The 20,221-nt window shown below is 40.6% G+C and overlaps 1 protein-coding gene across 1 annotated transcript in view; it reads left to right on the forward strand.

Moving 5' to 3' along the window:
- GCN1 (GCN1, eIF2 alpha kinase activator homolog) overlaps positions 1-20,009 on the forward strand; it is a 39,882-nt gene extending 19,873 nt beyond the window's left edge. Inside the window, exons 32-58 of the mRNA XM_021413075.1 lie at positions 346-511; positions 1,540-1,734; positions 1,909-2,155; positions 2,809-2,930; positions 3,604-3,718; positions 4,203-4,382; positions 4,733-4,953; positions 5,675-5,743; positions 5,894-6,032; positions 6,141-6,337; positions 6,691-6,833; positions 7,601-7,718; positions 7,860-8,075; positions 8,394-8,558; positions 8,956-9,117; positions 9,549-9,641; positions 9,862-10,005; positions 11,083-11,352; positions 11,644-11,757; positions 12,286-12,516; positions 13,111-13,304; positions 13,916-14,030; positions 15,160-15,256; positions 16,153-16,301; positions 16,925-17,029; positions 18,512-18,730; positions 19,321-20,009. Coding sequence (XP_021268750.1) covers positions 346-511; positions 1,540-1,734; positions 1,909-2,155; positions 2,809-2,930; positions 3,604-3,718; positions 4,203-4,382; positions 4,733-4,953; positions 5,675-5,743; positions 5,894-6,032; positions 6,141-6,337; positions 6,691-6,833; positions 7,601-7,718; positions 7,860-8,075; positions 8,394-8,558; positions 8,956-9,117; positions 9,549-9,641; positions 9,862-10,005; positions 11,083-11,352; positions 11,644-11,757; positions 12,286-12,516; positions 13,111-13,304; positions 13,916-14,030; positions 15,160-15,256; positions 16,153-16,301; positions 16,925-17,029; positions 18,512-18,730; positions 19,321-19,446 — 4,312 coding nt within the window. The 3' untranslated portion in view covers positions 19,447-20,009. The remainder of the gene's footprint in view (positions 1-345; positions 512-1,539; positions 1,735-1,908; positions 2,156-2,808; positions 2,931-3,603; positions 3,719-4,202; positions 4,383-4,732; positions 4,954-5,674; positions 5,744-5,893; positions 6,033-6,140; positions 6,338-6,690; positions 6,834-7,600; positions 7,719-7,859; positions 8,076-8,393; positions 8,559-8,955; positions 9,118-9,548; positions 9,642-9,861; positions 10,006-11,082; positions 11,353-11,643; positions 11,758-12,285; positions 12,517-13,110; positions 13,305-13,915; positions 14,031-15,159; positions 15,257-16,152; positions 16,302-16,924; positions 17,030-18,511; positions 18,731-19,320) is intronic.

Raw genomic sequence — 20,221 nt, forward strand, 5'->3', positions numbered from 1 at the left:
CTTGTTTGCTCTCTTAAGTTAATCTCTTCTTTATTGCTGATGTATGCTGTTGTACAGCGTGTACACGTTTCAGCAGTAGATAAGTGTCTATGTGTTGGCCTGAGTATCTGTAATGCTTAGTCAGCATAGTGGCCATTATGTGGCTGAAGGATTGTTGTCCTTTTGGGAACCTGCAGCATGGGGTTATGAAACAAAATACATGTTGCTTGGACACTCTGAAGCCTTTTGATTTCACACTGTCTCTGTCTTAATTTCTGTAATGAGCTACTGATAGCAAATGTGATTGTGACCACAAGCAAATATTTTCGAAGGTCAGTAAGCTCACACAACTCAACATCTTTACAGGTGTGGCATTGCTTTGGCCCTTAACAAGCTCTCAGAGCATCTGGACAGTTCTCAGGTGAAGCCACTCTTCCAGTTTTTTGTACCGGATGCTCTGAATGATCGCAATCCTGAAGTCAGGAAGTGCATGTTAGATGCAGCTCTTTCAACGCTCAACACTCATGGCAAAGTAAGTCTGAACACTTCTTTCTCTAGCAGTGGGAATAGGTGGAATGAAAATGTAAATACTGTGCTGGAGCCCATAGATGACTATTTTTTTTTTTTCTTGGAGGGTGTTGTTATTTGTAACATCTGAACCTTTCATACAGAATGGATTTTTTTTGTTCAGTGATGTTCTGTTGGTGACTAGTGTTGACTAAGACTGATTCTTCTTGGTCACTGCTATAAAAAAAAAATAGGCTTGAATTAACGGGAGTTAATATGGCATATAACTAGAGTAGTAGAAGTGAAATCATACCACGGATCTTTTAATTCTGGGAAGGTTGAGATTTCCATTTCTGGCCTCCTGGGAAGCATAACTTGAGAGCTTGCTGATGGCTAGCTTTATCAAACTGCAAAACAACTGAAGTCCCTCAGAGAACTGAAAATCTCCTTCCTTACTGTCAGCCCTTCTCCAGCAATGTGTTAAATGAAGGAGGTTTAGGGAATGTAAATTGCTTGGCATGTGGTTTCCTCATATGTGCCAGTCACCTCTTTTGGACAATACTCTACATTCCTGTTAAGCTCAGCGTTTGCCTTTTTTTTGACTTGTGTCTTACAGCTGCCTTTATGACTTCTCCCTACAGGTGAAGTCCAGTGGAGCATTTTCATAATATTCAGTCTTCCCTTCTGTTTCTTAGAAAAGTAGTGAGAGACTTGCTTTACCTTCCTGATCTTTCTTTGGAAACAGCAAACAAGAGAGCGGGCTCTGATGTTTAGGCTAGCAGCTTGCCTGGTAACTTGCATTACTTCTGGCAGCACATTGTGCTGACGGGTTTGGGGATCTAATTTTTAAGAGCTAACTTCTCTCTAGCAGGAAATATTTGTTGCCTGTCAGAATGGCTCAAGATTTTATGTGATGTGACATATTAAATGAACTGTACACACTGTCTGATTGTTCGGTTTGTTGGCTCAGAGAAGAACAAACAAGTCCACTGAGCATAGCAAATCGCATTCTGAGTGGACTCTAGTGGCAAGTTCTGTGGTTTTGTTTTTCAGGACAATGTTAACTCTCTCTTGCCAGTGTTTGAAGAATTCCTGAAAAATGCTCCTAATGATGCCAGTTATGATGCTGTCAGGCAGAGTGTGGTCATTCTAATGGGTTCACTGGCAAAACATCTGGACAAAAGTGACCCTAAAGTGAAACCAATTGTTGGCAAACTGATTGCAGCCTTGTCCACACCATCTCAGCAGGTGGGTACCTTCTTGGAGGAGTTCCCTCGTTCCACATAGAGGCAGGTTAACACTGTGATGTCAGGGAGATGAAAAATGGCTCTAGAGACAGAAAGTTCTCATTGTAGGTGCGGTCCAGGAGGAAGTTACTAGTTATGAACATTTTGTGATCTGATATTGTGAATTGTTTTACAGGTTCAGGAGTCAGTGGCAAGCTGTCTACCACCACTGGTGCCTGCAATTAAGGAGGACGCGGGAGGAATGATACAGAAGCTAATGCAGCTGCTTTTAGAATCAGATAAATATGCCGAGCGCAAAGGTGCAGCTTACGGACTGGCAGGCCTGGTGAAAGGCCTTGGCATCCTTTCTCTCAAGCAGCAGGAGATGATGACCACACTGACTGATGCTATCCAAGACAAGAAGAACTTTCGTCGGCGGGAGGGTAAGGGACAAGAGCTTTTTCTTCTGAGTGCTTCACATTTCTCTCATTTCTACTACCACTGCGATTATATCAGGTGACACCTGAACCCTTGTATTTGTTTTTTTTTCTGTACTTCTTTTACAAAAGTTTGCAGAGTAGGAAATGGGGACTGTCTGTCATGAAGCCATTAATTGGTGTACAGTGTCCTAAAATTGGTCTATTTATGTTATGGTGGGAGGTTGTCTGGTCCTAGACAATATACTTGCACTGGTTCCTCCTGTTTTCAAAGGCAGGTGTTGCTAGGTGTGTGTTGCTTCTGCCTCTTGAGAGACATTACATATTCTGCTGCAGCTGGTCCAGAGGGGGGTTTCAGAGCCTAGTTTTAGATTTTGCTGCTGAATGTTTCCTGTCCTTATTTCTTGCTTACCTAAACTAGGACTCAGAGGACTGATATATGTTTGTAATACTACTAGACCTCTTGCTGTCCTTTCTGAGACCACAAATCTCCAACACAGCACTAGCCGGAAGTACAAGAAAGCAAGAGTTTTGTGGTTTGTGGGATCTTGAGTGCTTCTGGAGGAATTCTACAGATATCTAGCAAATTGTATTTTCTCTTCCCTCCCATACCCTTTAAATCAAGCGTTTTCTTCTGACGATCCTTTTTGTTTATTTAGGGGCTCTGTTTGCCTTCGAGATGCTCTGCAGCATGCTTGGAAAGCTCTTTGAGCCCTATGTGGTTCATGTGCTACCTCACTTGTTGCTTTGTTTTGGAGATGGGAACCAGTACGTGCGAGAGGTAAGAGACCTCAAATTTTGAGAACATGCAGTGTTAGGAGAAAACAGAAATTGAGGATATGAATACTGTTTATAATGGACAAATTAAGAAGGTGACATATGCCTTGAAACACCACTAATATAACTTGATCTTCTTAATAATTGAAAGCATCTTATTTCAATGGCCATTAGAATCATAGAATGGCTTGGGATGGAAGGGACCTCAAAGATCATCAAGTTCCAACCCCCGTGCTGCAGGCAGGGTTGCTAACCACTAGATCAGGTAGGAGATCAGATTGCCCAGGGCCCCATCCAACCTGGCTTTTAACACCTCCAGGGACGGAGCATCTGCAGCCTCTCTGGGCAGCCTGTTCCAGCACCTCACCACTCTCTCTGTAAAGAACTTCCCCCTGACATCTAATCTAAATCTTCCCTCCTGTAGCTTAAAAACATTCCCCCTTTGTCCTATCACTACCTACCTTTGTAAAAAGTTGATTTCCCTCCTGTTTGTAATCTCCCTATGACCACTGGAAGGCCATAATGAGGTCTCCCCACAGCCTTTTCTTCTCCAGACTGAACACAGCCAGCTTCTTTAGACACTGTTTTACATGAAGGCTTTGTTCCCGTTGTTCTTTGAGGGAGGAAGGAAAACACGTATTGTGACACACCTTATAAATGTTCTCTTCTCCTTGAAGGCTGCAGATGACTGTGCCAAAGCAGTGATGAGCAACTTGAGTACTCACGGAGTGAAGCTGGTTTTGCCATCGCTTCTTGCAGCACTAGAAGAGGAATCTTGGAGAACCAAAGCTGGTAGGGACCAATATCTGACTGACATGACTGAGAGTAGCTCACAGTTCCTTTTGCTGTCAGTCTCCTTGCTTTTTCCTTTATTCTTACTCATGACCTTGGTAGTTTACTGTCTCATTAGGGGAGTGGAAACTTATAGCTTTAGAAATATAAATGAGTTTCCCGACACATTTGGGCAAATTCCTCTTCCCCTGGCAGATACAAGAAGCACTTTTTTATCTCTCATCTCTCCAGCAGTGTTTCAAAAAGTGGATATTTCTTTCCCATCCACAGCTTTCTTTTTCCTAGTACACAAGCAGATGATATTTTATTTTCAAGTGGCACAGAGTGACTTAGTGCATTTCAGCCATTGTGTGTGTTCTCTGACTGGTCAGACCACTTGTATACTTGAGCTTGAGGTGAATGTGATCATCTGTTTGTACCTCTTCTTAATGCTGTGTATTACTTCGTGATTTTTTTTCTTTCTTTTTGCGTATTTTATGCACAGGCTCAGTGGAACTGCTGGGAGCTATGGCATACTGTGCTCCCAAACAACTCTCTTCCTGCTTACCCAATATTGTGCCAAAACTTACTGAAGTGCTCACAGATTCTCATGTGAAGGTGCAGAATGCAGGCCAGCAAGCTCTCAGGCAGATTGGGTCTGTCATCAGGAATCCAGAGATCCTTGGTAAGAACTGTCTGTATCTAATGGCAAACAGCAGTCCTGACATGACCATAGATTATAACAGCAAGGTTTATCTTCATTGCATTTAGGATTAAATCTGAACCTCTATCGAAATGAAACTACTCATAGAGCAGTATAGCATGAAAGCTTCACAACAGCTGTCTGCTTTAAAGATTTTTGAATACTCCCTTCTGCTTTGTCGTTTAACATTGATAGGGTTTTCTCCATTCCTATGCTTCTAAATGATTTAAAAGGATGTAAGACAACCTGTGAGAGAACACCATCTCACTCTCATGTGCATTTCTGGTTCATGTACAAATAAAACATTTTCTCTCCTTTTAAAAAATGCTCAGCAATTGCTCCAGTCTTGTTGGATGCTCTCACTGACCCCTCCAGGAAGACCCAAAAGTGTCTGCAGACGCTACTGGATACCAAATTTGTCCATTTCATTGACGCTCCATCCTTAGCACTTATTATGCCAATTGTTCAGAGAGCTTTTCAAGATCGTTCCACGGACACCAGGAAAATGGCTGCCCAGATTATTGGGAACATGTACTCCTTGACTGATCAGAAGGTACAGTACTAAAAAAGCTCTCTGTATGCTGTATTTACCACGTAGAAGCTAAGTGGAAAGCACGAGGGATGATTTCTTTGGTTTTCAAATTTTGTTATTAAGGCAGACAGTACTAGAATCCAAGCAGCTTCTTTAATTAAATATACGTAAATGAACAGAAAGTGGCTATAAGTACAGTGAAAATTCTGAGCTGCTTGAAACTGTCAACTTGGTACTTTGCTCATCTGAGTATTACCAGATTTATCCCTGCAAAAAAAAGTCTTTTGATTTATGCCATATACAAAATATCTTAACAAATAAACAACCTCTGCCGGTGAAACAAAGATCTGTTGCTTACAAATGGATCCTGAGTTTGTTTAAAAAGTATTTGTACAACTTCAGCGTAGGCTAAAGGACAGTGTTTAACTTTTGTGCTGATAATCTCTGCATTTAAACCTTGTGTAAATGTCAGGAGTGTTGGATTTTCCTTAGACACAAAGTGGTAGGTTATGAGCAAGCATCAAAAAGGTTTTGAATGGTTTGCACTTTGGCGTTGTGTCTTGTACTTAAAGAACAATTAAATGTCCTCATTTGCAGGATTTAAAAAGGAACTGATTAAAACTCTGAGGATGTTAAGGATGATTGCTAATAACAAGGGGCTGAAATACCCTTTACGTAAAGATGATTTAGGTTCCTTTCTCATCTGGAATCTAGTTCTTATTCTTCGCGCTGTTTGTTTCAGGATCTGGCTCCTTACCTACCCAGTGTGACTCCTGGACTGAAGGCATCCCTGCTGGATCCTGTACCTGAAGTAAGTCTTTTGATACAAATACAGTTAGTGTTTCAGTCCACGATGCTAGGCTTTGTCCTCATCTGTAGAAATGTAATCAGGCTGACACATCTCAGTCTTAGTAACTTTGACAGAGCATTGTGCAAATCTCTTGTTTCTCTTGTCTGTTAGGTGCGTACAGTATCTGCAAAGGCACTGGGAGCCATGGTGAAGGGCATGGGAGAATCATGCTTTGAGGATTTGTTGCCATGGCTGATGGAGACGCTGACATACGAGCAAAGCTCAGTGGACCGATCTGGTGCAGCTCAAGGTGAGGACAACTGTGTCTGAATGCTGAGCTCAGGCTTTCCCCTATTAAAATGGATTAGCTTGGTGTTTCTTGTGTTTATCAGCTCTGTTACTTGCTTTTTTTCTCCAGGTCTGGCTGAAGTTATGGCTGGTTTGGGGGTGGAGAAGCTGGAGAAACTTATGCCAGAGATTGTAGCTACTGCCAGTAAGGTGGATATTGCTCCACATGTACGAGATGGATATATCATGATGTTTAACTACCTGCCAATTACTTTTGGAGACAAGTTCATTCCCTATGTTGGCCCCATCATCCCTTGTATCCTTAAGGTAGGTAGCAGAAACCTGAAGGGTTTTATTTATTAGAGGATAAAAAGAAGACTCTGGTGTATTTTAAGCAACATGTCCAGTAATTCTAAGGCATGCAGAGACTTTTCCAGCATTTCTGGACTAAAAAAAAAAGTATACTTAAATTATAAATGATTTGCTTTTACAAATGATTTGCTTGCTGTCTGTGGTCAGCAGTGATTTCTTGGAAGCACCTTTGTCCATTCACAGCTCTACAGTTCATTTACTTCTTGTGGCTGAGAAAAAACCTTTTGTTTTTCTTGCTTGTATACTGTGCTGAAAAAAAAAAAACCCACAAAAAAACAGTTTTCACAGACACTTGTCTCTCTGTTCAGGCACTGGCAGATGAGAATGAGTTTGTGCGGGACACTGCCCTGCGTGCTGGCCAGAGAATCATAAGTATGTATGCAGAGACGGCCATTGCACTGCTTCTGCCACAGCTCGAGGATGGCCTGTTTGATGACTTGTGGAGGATAAGGTAGGGGACAGCCATCTTATCCACACACATTGCCACAGTTGGAGAAATGGTGCCATTCAGACTTCCTGATATTCCTCAAAAAATGCAGAGACCTACTATGAAGCAAAAGCAGATGGCTCTTTCTGCTTGTGGATTGAATATGATGCCTGTGTAGCTCTGAGTCTGAGAAGCCCAGCTAGCCGTGAATCAGGTTTCCTGATATTTGCAATGTATTCTTACTAGGTTATTAATTCTTAGAGTGACTCTGAAAAGCACTTCCAAGCCTGTCGATGTGGCAACATTTAGTCCTAACATATTGTTTCTCATTTTTCAAAATGCTGAGTAAGTTATTGTTCTCCTGTGTATGGAAATGTGCAGTGGAGCGCTCGCAGCTAATAGCAGTTGCTCAGAAATTAGCTGTACTAAAAGGCATGTGTCAGCTGAGTGCTGATGGGTGCCCTTATCCCAGGTGAATGTCTTTGGGGTTGAGAGAGATACCTGTCAATATCTCGTTCCTTTTTAGAGTCCACACTGTTCCTTGATACATTACTATGATACTCTGTCATCCCCTTTTGGTTTGGAATTAATTCCTTCCCCTTCTCTTTGGCATGCTGCTTCACTGTCATGTAGGCAGAATGATCCTACCTATCAGCCCATGCAGCATTTCAGTGCTGACATAGCTCTTTCCCTTGCATTTTGCTCATATCTGTATTTGACGTGTTGCTGTATTTGGACACGAACTGTCTGATTACCCTGTTTGTAACACTTGGCATGCTTCTTGTTGCCAGGTTTAGCTCAGTTCAGCTCCTTGGAGATCTTTTATTCCATATCTCAGGAGTCACTGGAAAAATGACCACAGAAACTGCCTCGGAGGATGACAACTTTGGAACAGCCCAGTCAAACAAGGTAAAGCTGATCTTGTCTGTTGTGCCCGTTTTTTAATCAGCTTGGAAAACTTGCTGGACAGACTTACTGAATAAACATATATTTTGTCCCTTTTTCTAAATTTCAGGAGTGGTTAATACAATTTTGTATGTTTCTTTTCAGGCTATTATTAATGCTCTCGGTGTGGAGAGGAGGAACAGGGTGCTGGCAGGGCTGTACATGGGCCGCTCTGACACGCAGCTGGTAGTGCGTCAAGCTTCTTTGCACGTTTGGAAGATCGTCGTTTCAAACACTCCTCGCACGCTGCGTGAGATTTTGCCAACGCTCTTTGGGCTTCTGCTGAAATTCTTGGCCAGTACTTGTGCAGATAAGCGAACGGTGAGGAACTGAGTAATGCTTTCCCGTTTCTGCAGGCGACCTTGTCAAGTAATGAAGAACTCAGGATCATTCTTTTCTTTGAGTCATTCTAAAGCTATGAATTTAACTGGTCTGAGGCTATCTGAATTCTTTGCTGAAGGCATTGGGGGAAGTAAAACGATTTTTCTATGGCTACTTATTTTAGTAGTGTTTCCATTGCTATTATTTTGTCTGTGCTTTGAAAAGTAGTTTATAGTCAAAAAATAATATTTGCTCGAAGTTCAGCTTCTTAAGTTTTATAAATGAGGAAAATAGTTAATTAAATAAATTAATTAACAGGTTGCCGCAAGGACATTAGGAGACCTTGTCCGAAAGTTAGGAGAGAAGATCCTTCCTGAAATCATTCCTATTCTGGAAGATGGACTAAGGTCAGACAAGAATGATGAAAGGCAAGGAGTCTGCATTGGGCTGAGTGAGATAATGAAATCTACCAGCAGGGATGCGGTGAGTTAAATGAGGAAGGTGAAATCTGCCATTTCCTAGATGTTTGTGCTACAGTCTTGCAACTGAGATGCAAAAATACAGTAACAGTGTTGGGCTTATTCTATGGACTCAATTCAAGGCTCATATCTAATGTGAGCTGCTATTGAGGCAAATGCGTGTATTTGCATCTACTGGTAAATTTAAAACATTGCACAATTTTGACATTTATGAGCTATAGGAAACACCTCAAGGTAGTCTTAGAACACTGCAAATTAATTAATCTTTCTTTGTTTCCAGTGTATTTCAAGAAAACAGTGGTATAGTTTCTGTTTTGCAAATTTCGTTTTTAGCTATTTTACTGAGATGGAACTGTCCATTGTGCTTTAGATAATCTGCAATTTTATCTCTATGTATATAGGTACTGGTTTTCTCCGAGTCCCTTGTGCCTACAGTGAGAAAAGCCTTGTGTGACCCTCTGGAAGAAGTGAGAGAGGCTGCAGCTAAAACATTTGAACAGTTGCACTCAACAATTGGACATCAGGCTCTTGAAGATATCCTGCCGTTTTTGTTGAAGCAGCTGGTAAGCATTGCTCAACACAAATCAACAACTTAATAAAGTTGTGGGACAGGTTTTGAATAACTAGCTTAAAAGAGAAGGAAGCTTGCAGTGGCAGATCTTCTATGGAATGCCCATCCCTATTTTGTCTCCTCTGTGGAGTCATGCTAGCCATCAGTTGGGAAAATTTTGTGGCTAAAGCACAGGCCTGAGAATTGCTACGTCTGGCTCTGCTAGGGAATTGCAGTCGTCACCTCCATAAATTGAGCACCATGCCTGATATGCCACATCCTTTTCTCAGCTTAGGTTTTAGCTATATAGTGTGAAAACACTTTTAGGTAGAAGGACTTGTATAAGTGTTGGTTACATGATCACGTGGTGAGTTATCACTTGAAACAGGGGATTAACTGTGTGTGTCACAAATCATGTCCCATGTTTTATTTTTCTCTCTCTAGGATAATGAAGAGACATCTGACTTTGCTGTGGATGGTCTTAAACAAGTTATGGCTGTCAAGAGCCGTGTGGTACTGCCTTATTTGGTGCCAAAGGTACAATGAAAACAACTTTTGAACTTCAAAGCTGTGCTTTTTCTTGTTTTTGCTACCAGTTTTCTTTGGAACAATCTGCCAAAATATTTCTGCGCTCAAAACAGTGCCATTGTGGTGCACTCATACTTAAAACATTTTCATGCTATAAATGACATGAGATTCCTTCTGAAGAAACTTCCTGCTTGTCTCATTTTTATTTTTGTTTGCTTTTGGTTTTTAGCTGACTGCTCCCCCTGTCAACACCCGTGTGCTAGCTTTCCTCTCATCGGTGGCAGGGGATGCTCTGACACGGCACTTGAGTGTCATCCTGCCTGCTATGATGTCTGCGCTGAAAGAGAAGCTGGGGACTAGTGAAGAGCAACTGGTAAGTAGCATGGCTCAGCTCTCTGCTATGACAGGTTTCCTGAAGATAGTATGGGTTTACCTCTCAGCACTGAGTCTGTATTGCTTAGATCTACAGACTGCGTGTTTTAATTCTGTCCGCTCACTTCTTCAGGCAGAGTCTTCTTGCCTGGTGGCATATTGAGAGTTGAAAAACATCCGCTTTCTAAATCCATTTGTATCCTTAAAGAAGTCTCTTTGGCCTAAAGAAGATACAATTCTCAGTTTACTTATTCTTGGAAAACTGTCAGCGTGTCTGGTTAACTTTGTACGTATTAGTGGGACATAAGACTGAGAGATTAAAGGGCTGAAAGGAGAAAATCTCCTATTTTGCATGTGGCGCTCCTTCTAAACTGCTTTCAGAAACATCTGTTGTTTGGACTCCAGAGAACATTCTGGAGCTGTGATTGCATATAGATGTACACAGGCTGGTGAATTGAGAATGCTGTGGATAGAGTCCTGTTGTCTCTCTGCTGCAGATGCCTGTTTGCTCCGCTTCTAGCCCAGAGTTTGCCTCTAATGTACCTATAGCTGTGCTTGCAATTAGTATTGTGATGCAAAGACTTAAACTACCTAAGTTAGAAATAAATAAATTAATTAAAAAATCATACCTGGTAAGACCCACAGTCTCTGAGGGTGAATAAGATGGGGCAGAGTGAGCTACTCTAACATTTTTGGAATTTAGCCCTTCTGTAGCTGTAAAGCTACCTGTGCAACTTTTCAGGTCACTTGTTGAATTTTGAGAGTTGATTATGTACTTCTCTCTCCTGCAGGACTGGTGACCCATTCATAGTGGTTTTTTGTTGGTTTTTTTTTTCCCTGATGTTTGTTACTAAGTAAGCCTATGGATGGAGATAGGAGTAGGAAGTCGGTTCAGAATTGAGCTTTTGAAGGCAATGCAACCAGCTGTTCCAAAAGAAAAGATTAGCAAGTGGTGTATGTTGTGTACGCTGTATCATTTCTCTAAGAGATGAAGTTCTGAATAACACAGGGAAACCTGGGGCTAACTCTGGTTTTATTCTATTTGAAAGCTAATGTACAGTTAATTTGGACTCTTTAGGAAATGGCAAATTGCCAGTCTGTAATCCTTTCTGTGGAAGATGATGTTGGACAAAGAATTATAACTGAAGATTTACTAGAAGCTACCCGCAGCCCTGACCTGGGAATGAGACAAGCAGCAGCTGTCATTCTGAATATCTACTGCTCCAAGACAAAAGCAGACTATACTGGTCAACTCAGGAACTTGGTTTCAGGCTTGATACGTTTATTTAATGATACCAATCCTGTAGTTTTGAATGAAAGCTGGGATGCACTTAATTCTATCACTAAGGTAAGAGGCAGCTTAAAAAGATTACAGTGGTAGTGGCTGGCAAGGAGAAAGTGGAGATTAACTGGTAAAATGCTGTCTAAATTGAATCTCTTGTTTAAACTACATTTATGTTGGCAAATGCTGCAAAGGTTTGAGGGTTGTATGAGGAGCTTGACATCAGCATTGTCTGTGAATAGTTAGGTCTTAAGAAGAGATGGGAAACAGGTGTCTTCTCATGACACACCTGGGAATTCAGGAGGAACTGTAGGTTGTGACATTACTTCATCTTTGTCTTACCTCTCTCTCCTGCAGAAATTAGATGCTGGGAACCAGCTTGCTCTCATTGAGGACCTACACAAAGACATTCGGGTTGTAGGGAACGAGGCCAAAGGCGAGCATGTGCCAGGATTCTGTATCCCTAAGAAGGTAAAGGATCAAAATGAGCATGTGATGCAAAAATGGACTCAATCACAACCATCTTATCCCATTTTGGGGGGGAAACTGATTGATACTATGTCATGGTAGTAGAAATACTGAAACTGTAGCATTTTAAACCCCTGTGTTGGGGAGACTTTTTGTAGGTTACTGGTGCTCTTGCAGACAACTCCTTTTTGTGACAAGATCTTTGACAATTCTGTTATGCCTGGAAGTCATACTCACTGGCTGCATTTTGTGGAGGAGTAATGCTGGACTTCTGTGCCAAATTTCTATGGTTTAAAAATTCCCTCATCCACCAGCACTTTCCTCATAGCAGCTGGCTTAGTAAGGCATAGATGCATTAAATCAAACTGAATAAAAGTAGCTTTGTAAATGTAGAAGCAGGCAGCTGAAGGTCAGCAGGAAACTGAGAGAAACTGTCTTAAGTTTGTTCATCTGGTATATAACAGGAGCAAAAATAAGATAAATATTTTTTGCATCTTAGCTTCTAAGCTTTTTATCTAACTGTCATGACAGGGAGTGACTTCTATACTTCTGGTGCTGCGTGAAGGTGTTCTAACTGGTAATCCAGAGCAAAAGGAGGAAGCAGCAAAGGCCTTAGGGCTGGTTATTAAGCTGACTTCTGCTGAAGCTCTTAAACCATCCGTAGTGAGCATTACTGGACCGCTTATTCGGATCTTGGGAGATCGGTTCAGCTGGAATGTCAAGGTGGCTCTGCTTGAAACATTAAGTCTTCTTTTAGCCAAGGTAAGAATCAAAGTAATTGATTGTAGTTTGTGAACATTTTCTACGGTAGCCTTCAGAAAATCTGTTGCTGTTCATTTTAATACAGCTAGGATATCGGCTGGTGGAGATCTAATACCTAGAATGGCAATGGAACTGGATTGTGTTCTCCCAACAGCTGAGTCGCTGGACCTCTTAGAAAAATTGCTAAATGCTCTTCTCACTTTCACATAATCGAAAACTACCATGTAGTTAATTTCTCTCCTGTGTCCACCCTTTTTGTGAAATGTTAAGTCCAAAGATGATCATCTTACGCATTTGAACTGAGCTGGGCTTTTATTTAGTGCTCTGTAAAGAAAACAACATCCATGATGATCTAGAGTCTTCCTCGTATTTCCATCTACAGGAAATATAATTAGATTTGAAAAGGATAAATGTTTCACTGTAAATCATCATCTTGTGTTTTTCCTGTTTTAGCAGTGTGTTAGATCTGAGTAAAGGCTATTTGCTACTGTGATAATTAACTGTTGCAGAAGTCAGGCTGCTTACAGGCTTTGATTTCTAGCCATGGTTACATACTCAGCTCTATCACTTTTCCTTCTTTTATCTCTGTTAAAGGTTGAGATTGCCCTGAAACCATTTTTGCCTCAACTGCAAACAACCTTCACCAAAGCTCTGCAAGATTCAAACCGTGCTGTTCGCCTTAAAGCTGCTGATGCTCTTGGTAAACTTATTGTTATCCACGTAAAAGTGGATCCTCTTTTTACTGAGCTACTGAATGGAATTCGTTCCAGTGATGACTCTGCCATCAGGTAAGCTGTAGGTGGAATCTCAGGCCTTGCTGCTTATTGTGGATAAGGGGCTAGGATGAATGTGCTATAGCTATTTGAGATTATTTTCTTTCCCCCCCTTGATTTTGACAGTAAGATTTATTTACTGTTAATGAAGAGTTGTAAAACCAATAATGTGGACGATAGGGACATCGTGGGTCAAAAGCATCTTATCAGGAGAGGTGCTGCTTGGCATCTGCCCAGTTCTTCTCTCTTCTGCAATCCCTAAACTCACTGCAACCCGCTTTCAGATACAAGGCTGTATCAATTTTCACTTTGACCTGAAGTAATGCAGCTGTTCTTGTAGCCTATACATAAAGATTCCTAAGAAATTAACTTCTTGGGTTTTTTTTTTTTTTTAAATCTTTGAATAGTCCAAAGATATTTATTTTGTAAGAGAGACACAAGTATACAAACATGGAATAAACTCTAGCATGGAGTTTTCATCAGTGGAGAGAGTATGAATCTCCTAAATTGTAGTTCATATGCATCTAATAGCTGTGTAAGGAATTCTTACAGGTGTCCAGAGCTCAGTTTCTTCTTTAGGGTGATGGGAGAGGCAATCTCTGATGGTACATTGTGATCACTTCTAGGGACACAATGCTGCAAGCACTGCGGTTTGTAACACGAGGAGCTGGTGCAAAAGTAGATGCCGCAATTAGGAAGAACATCAGCACGGTGCTTCTCGGGATGCTGGGACATGATGAGGTATTGCTTTGGACAGCTGCAAAGGATCCCTGCTGTAGACAGTCTGATTTCTAAATTGAAAATCAGAACTAAGAAAAGTCTTTTCTAAAATAATCTTCCAGGGAAGATTATTAACTGTTAGAGTGGAAAGAAACTTATATAAAGAAACATTGCAGTTGGACATCACTCGGTAAACTGAATGTGGTCAGTAAAACTGATTTTGCGGGAGCCTCATGGTGTTAACTGAGAGCCAGGTACAAGAACTAGTGATCCCCAGGCAATTACTTCTCTGAAACTCTGAAAGCCTGTGAGTTTAATGTTTCCTTAGCAACCATGCAGGTGGATTTGACCTGCAGTTCCTCACCAACGTGCATGAGACAGCTCTGAAGTCAGGGTATGCTTTCTTATCTCTGAGAGAACCTCCAGTACCTTTGCTATAAGCATGTGTTTGCAGGCTCTCAAATGGGGTTTATCATTCAGTGTTAGGAATTTTTTGTAATTTTTCTCCAATGGGCTAGAAACTCTCCCAAGTTTAATGTATGATCTTGTGTATATGGCAGATAGCAACAGTCTCATCTGTGAGATGAAATAATCAGGTAATGTTGTTGTGTTTCAATATGTGCAAACAGACATACAACTGTTGGAATGCTAGAAATAGAACAGTTGAAAAGTTCCCATTGGATTCTTAGTTTTAGGGTAGAGAAGTGCAGATATTTATAGATGCAGAACAAAGCCGAACAAACAAAAGTGTGGAAGTTTTAATTAAAATCTTAGCAATAAGCTTATGTATAGATGGCTAGAAGTAATATTTATTTTCTAGACTGTGAATCAAAACGTAACTCTTAATTAAAATGCTCACTTTCATCTTTATAACTTTTCCATTTCACAAGTCACAATTTATACGAGACCTGTAATTTTTCAATCTCTGCTGGCTTTTTTGACTGGATGCGAGGCTTCCGTTATGTTCAACAGACCTTGCAAAATGACAGAAATACACAGGTAGTACGAGACAAAGTGTGTCTACTGATATTTTCTTTTCTCCTTCTCTTTTTTATTTCCTGTCATCTTCTGTCACTTGCTCTTCTTACTGCTTGTCTCTGATGTGGATTGAGCTCAATCAGTGTTACTCTTCCATTCCCTTCCTCGTTAGGATGCCACCCGCATGGCTTCAGCTGGCTGCTTAGCAGAACTGTGTGCATTCCTGTCGGAAGAGGAGCTCAATACTGTTCTCCACCAGCACTTGCTGGGTAGGTGAAGCCACCGTAACTAGAACTAAGTCTGAAAAGCAGGGCAAGATATATTCTTAGCCAGTGGTTTTTGAAAACTTTGTGACTATTCAAGTTCCTTCTCCTTATTTTAAACTGAAATCTCCAGATTTCCTTGTACTTTTCTTTGCTCATGGCAGCTCTTTTTTACACTCTGGTACATCATCGAGCATAAGGTGACAATTGTAACTTCAATTTACCGTATTTTTTCTGGATCTGTGTTAAAGTGAGTTGATGCAAGTACCAGCATGGCTGAGCCGTTCCCTAGTGCTGATGCACAGTGAATGGGAGGTGACAGTACATTCAGGAAGGGATGATGGGGAGGGCTGTTCCACTTCATTTGATGACACTGATCACAGATTGGCTTATGGCTATTGCAGACCACATTCAATGGCTTCAGATGCTTTTGGAGAATTAACTGATTTGCCTATTAGTTAGACAGAAGCATGAATTTTGTAGGAACTTTTTGTGATTGGGAGTTACAGTGCTCTATGGAATTAAAAAAGGAATCTGCTAGCTGGTTCTGAATTACAGATTATTGTAACAATTTTATTGGTGTCATAGCTTATGTAATTGCAACAGCAAGCTTCTTCATGCACTAAGTGATGTGGGTGTGATTACATGTGATTATCGTCAGAAAAACCCAGTTCAGTGGTAGAAAGTCAGTGTGTTGGGTTTCAATATCTGCCCAGAGAGTGTTCTTCTCTGATAGAGGTGTTGTGTTATAGTACAGTTGATATGGCTCACTGGGAGGAGTGGAAGGAGGAAGATGCTGCTTTAAATGCTGCTTTTATAGAAGCGAGTTGACAAGCTGACAAATGCTTTATCAGATGGATACAGGCAGCCTTTCTTAGAGGCAGTTCTTTTGCCATTTCTAGCAGACATCTCTGGAATTGACTGGATGGTGAGACATGGACGAAGCCTGGCCCTCTCAGTGGCTGTAAATGTTGCTCCTTATAGGCTGTGTTCCCCCAAATACTATAACAGCGTTCTGGAGATGATCCTCAGCAATGCCACTGCTGACAGGGTAAGTGCTGCCTGAGAAAGGGCAAGTTCTGTTCAGGTGCTTGTGGGAGTAGTTTCAAAAGGCACACAGGTTCACAGTGTTACAAAAATAGAATAAAAAAAATCAGCCTAAAAACGTAATCTGAATGTTCTCCCTTGGCTAGATGCAGTTTTATAGTGGAATTGCATGATTGTTCTGATTCTTTGATTCCTGGTCTCCGTTGAGATGAAGATTATTTAATTTTCAACTGTACAGTAACTTTCACTGGGAGTAAATTCCACTTCTGTTGCCCTGTTAAAGTTCTCATTCACAAGCCAGGTTTACAAGACGAACAAATACTTCAATTTAGAAGGAAGACTTTAAACACAGAGTTGAATGAATAATGTAGTGTAGGGAACGTGCGGGCTGTGTGGGGGCTGCCATGTCATTCTGGGTGGCTCACAGTCAACATCGTGAGTTTTTTCATCCTGTTTATCCATTAACGTTACATCATTTTCATGCCTTGCATGCTGCAGTTCTTTGAAGGATATGTTTAGCCTTTTGCAAAAGCTCACAAGTCCATGCAACTATGGGCCTACTTATAAAGGCTGTTGAACTCGACTGTAATAACATCAATAACATCAATTTTTGTTTCTATGTTGAAGATACCCATTGCAGTTAGTGGCATCAGAGGGATGGGCTTTCTTATGAAGTACCACATGGAAGAAGGAGGGAACCTGCCTCCAAAACTTTCCAACCTCTTTATTAAGGTAAGAATTTTTATGCTACCTGGCATTGTTCTCCTCTGATCTTAACCACTGTAGTACAGTCTTTCTTTCAGCTAATTCATGGGTGGTTTTCTTTGTAAAATTAATGTATTGTAACCTAGCATGAAAGCTGAAACCTCGGTTGCCTTATTTTTGGAGGCTCTAAATCCCTTGATAGCTGGAAATCTAGATAAGTCTTTTTTGTTCTAAAGCAGACAGAATAATTTTACAAGTCCGCTTCGCAGCTGTGAACACAATAACTCCATCCCTGTTGTAATGTGGAAATTTGACTTTTGTTCTGTGGTAAACTTTGATTCAGTGTGAATAATTTTTTCCCTTTGCAGTAACAAATAGCTGACAGAGGTGGGAAGAAAAGCATGGGGGGGGGCAGATTTCAGTTTGTTTTTTTAAATCTGATACAGATCAAAGGGGCTTTGTTAGAAAGCTGTCAAATACCAACTCCTTACCTTCCCCCTGGTTTTGCATCAGTACTTTTTGACTTCTTTTTTTTGAATGGGATTAGCTCCTAGAGCCTGGAAGGAAAGAGAATATTGACGTTAGTGTTCTTTTTCTCCTCTTTTCAATTGATATCTATTTGAAAATCTACCTAAGAATTCCTTTCTTTCTCCATTGTTCTGTATTTTTTTTTCCCCATGAAAGTATCCCTCAGGGCAGAAAGAATCTGAACGTTGAACGTGAGAGTGTTTTCAATGCCTTAGGAAAGATAAGGGAAGACAGAGTGAGGGGTAGTGCTGGAGCGAGTGAGTTGCTGCCTTTTAATTTATCTGTCATCTGTATTGTAAATAAAAATGTATTACATTTCACATTTTGGATTTCTTCTAAACTTACTTGAAAATCTGTCATAAATGCAAGTTGACATGGAGACTATTGTTTTTCAAAGCAGACTTTTTGCTGAAATATATTAATTTGTATCATAGCATTCTGTTTAAATATAAAATAAGTATCACAATTGTCACAATGCCTTTATCACAATATTAATAATGCAGTTGACATTCAGATATTAGCTTTCATGTTCTGATGCCTTGAGATTAAATCAAAAGTAAGCATCTCTAAATTTTTAATATCAAAATGAAATACACAGTTGAAATGTAGCTTGCACTCTAACCAGTGTCTTGGCAGTTGCTGCAGAAATGGGGTGAGTTTTACAGAGGTACTGCCAGCTTTTGCTGCAGTTAGAGGCCCCTGTCATTTCCTGATAGCTGAAAGAGCAATGTGTACCTCTGTCAACAACCACATTTTTGTTTTCTAAGTGTCTTGTTTTCAAGGTTTCATTCACTCTTACTGTTACACATAAGTTTAGTCAAACTTGTTGATAACGTTTCGCTCTTGTATACCTGTGTATTGAAGGCTACTTGTTTTTCTTGTAGTTTAAGATACTTAAATTAGGAAAAAAAAGGTAAACTTGTGCTTTCAATACCTTGTCCTTGGTATATCTAAACTTAAAACCAACTTTGCCTCCTTCAGTGTCTCCAGAACTCATCCAGTGACATAAAGTTAGTTGCAGAAAAAATGATCTGGTGGGCAAATAAAAACCATCGTCCTGCACTGGATCCTCAGACAATTAAACCAATTCTCAAAGCACTTCTGGACAACACAAAAGACAAAAACACCAGTGTAAGAGCCTACAGCGACCAAGCCATTGTTAATCTTCTGAAGATGAGAGCGGGTGAACAAGTGCTTGAGGTATGAGACAGAAGAAAACATAACCCTCGGTAGCAGGCTGTGTCACGTGGCTCTGCTTATGTTTAAGTGTTTGCCTGGAGTCTCAGAACGTGCTGGCAGTCTGTTATGAAATAGATGGAGCGGGATGCTCCTGCTTGCATTTAAGCCTTCATTAGTATTCTTACGGTAAGCTTTGAACAAGTATGCAAGTTCTGTGATGCTGCACAACCATACAGTGCGGTGGTATTGAAGTCAAGGTATTTCACACGTTCTGTGCTTAATGCCTGAAGCCGTATCGTGCTGTAGTTGCCTTAGCTAGACTGGTTGTTTATTGCTTTTGTCACTTTTATCATCCTATTGCAGTGTTATCAGTACTGGTGAGAGTATATTTAGGATGGATGGAATACTCCTTTGTACAAACAATATCCAGACCTCTCTTCTAAGCCCCTTGCTGGTTTGGTTCTCGTGTCTGGAATCATAAAACCAGACAAAGGCTTTGGGTATATTTCAAAGATGCAGATAAATACACCCTGTAAGGCACTTAAATTTGTTCTTATTTTGAACGGCGTGTCATAAGGAATCGATAATTTGGTGTTTTCTTCCTTCCACAGTCTGTTTCCAAGATTTTAGATGCTGCCAGCTTGGAGCTTCTCAACGAAAGCTGCAGGAGATCTCTTAAGAAGCTGGCTGGCCAGGTTGACTCCGATGAACAGATAGATGACACTATACTGACGTGATAATCAAGCTCCCGAAGACAAGACAACACTGACCCGGCCGCTGCATCAGCATTTCAGTTCCAAACACCTACTTTAAATGTTTTCATTTTTGAAAATGTTAATTCTGATGGGATTTCATGAAGAGGACTCCCAGAGAGTATTTTAGTATCAAATATACCAGAATAGCCTTAATTAGACCCACGTTAGCTGAAATTTGAAAATTTGGTCCCCTTTCTGAAATAGATAATGCACAAGAAACAGATATACTAATCTATACTGATAAATTTTGGCCAATTGTAAGATGTGGCTAGAGCACATCGGGCTTAAACTCTGGTGAAATCTATTTGCTTTCCAGGGTCTGTGCCAAAACTCCAGTATTGAAGTACTGTTGTTTTCTCCAGAGACCCTGTGAAGCCGGAATTGTTTTTGTGTACTGCTAACTTGCTGCTTGTTGACGGTTCTGAAGACTGAAAATCCCTGTAAAACACAGTATTTAAAACAGCCTTAGAAATCACAAACACAAAGGGGGGAATTAAATGCAGTCTGTTTAAAGAAGGAACATTTAATAAAGGCTTTGACTTTGATCCTTCTGGTGTAAACTGTTCTTTTTACACATTCATTGGCCAACAAACGAATACTGGGATTCACTTTTTGGACGTGCCTTTATTTTTTTTAGGGCGTACAGTCTATAGAGTGGGTAGTGCAGTAATCTATAAAAACCCTTTGGCAAAACTGAGGTAAGCTAGGGTTTAAAACCAAGCTAGAACTGACATTTAATGAAATTTGTAATTACTCC

This window comes from Numida meleagris, chromosome 14, assembly GCF_002078875.1.
Source record: "Numida meleagris isolate 19003 breed g44 Domestic line chromosome 14, NumMel1.0, whole genome shotgun sequence".
Classification (NCBI taxonomy): domain Eukaryota; kingdom Metazoa; phylum Chordata; class Aves; order Galliformes; family Numididae; genus Numida; species Numida meleagris.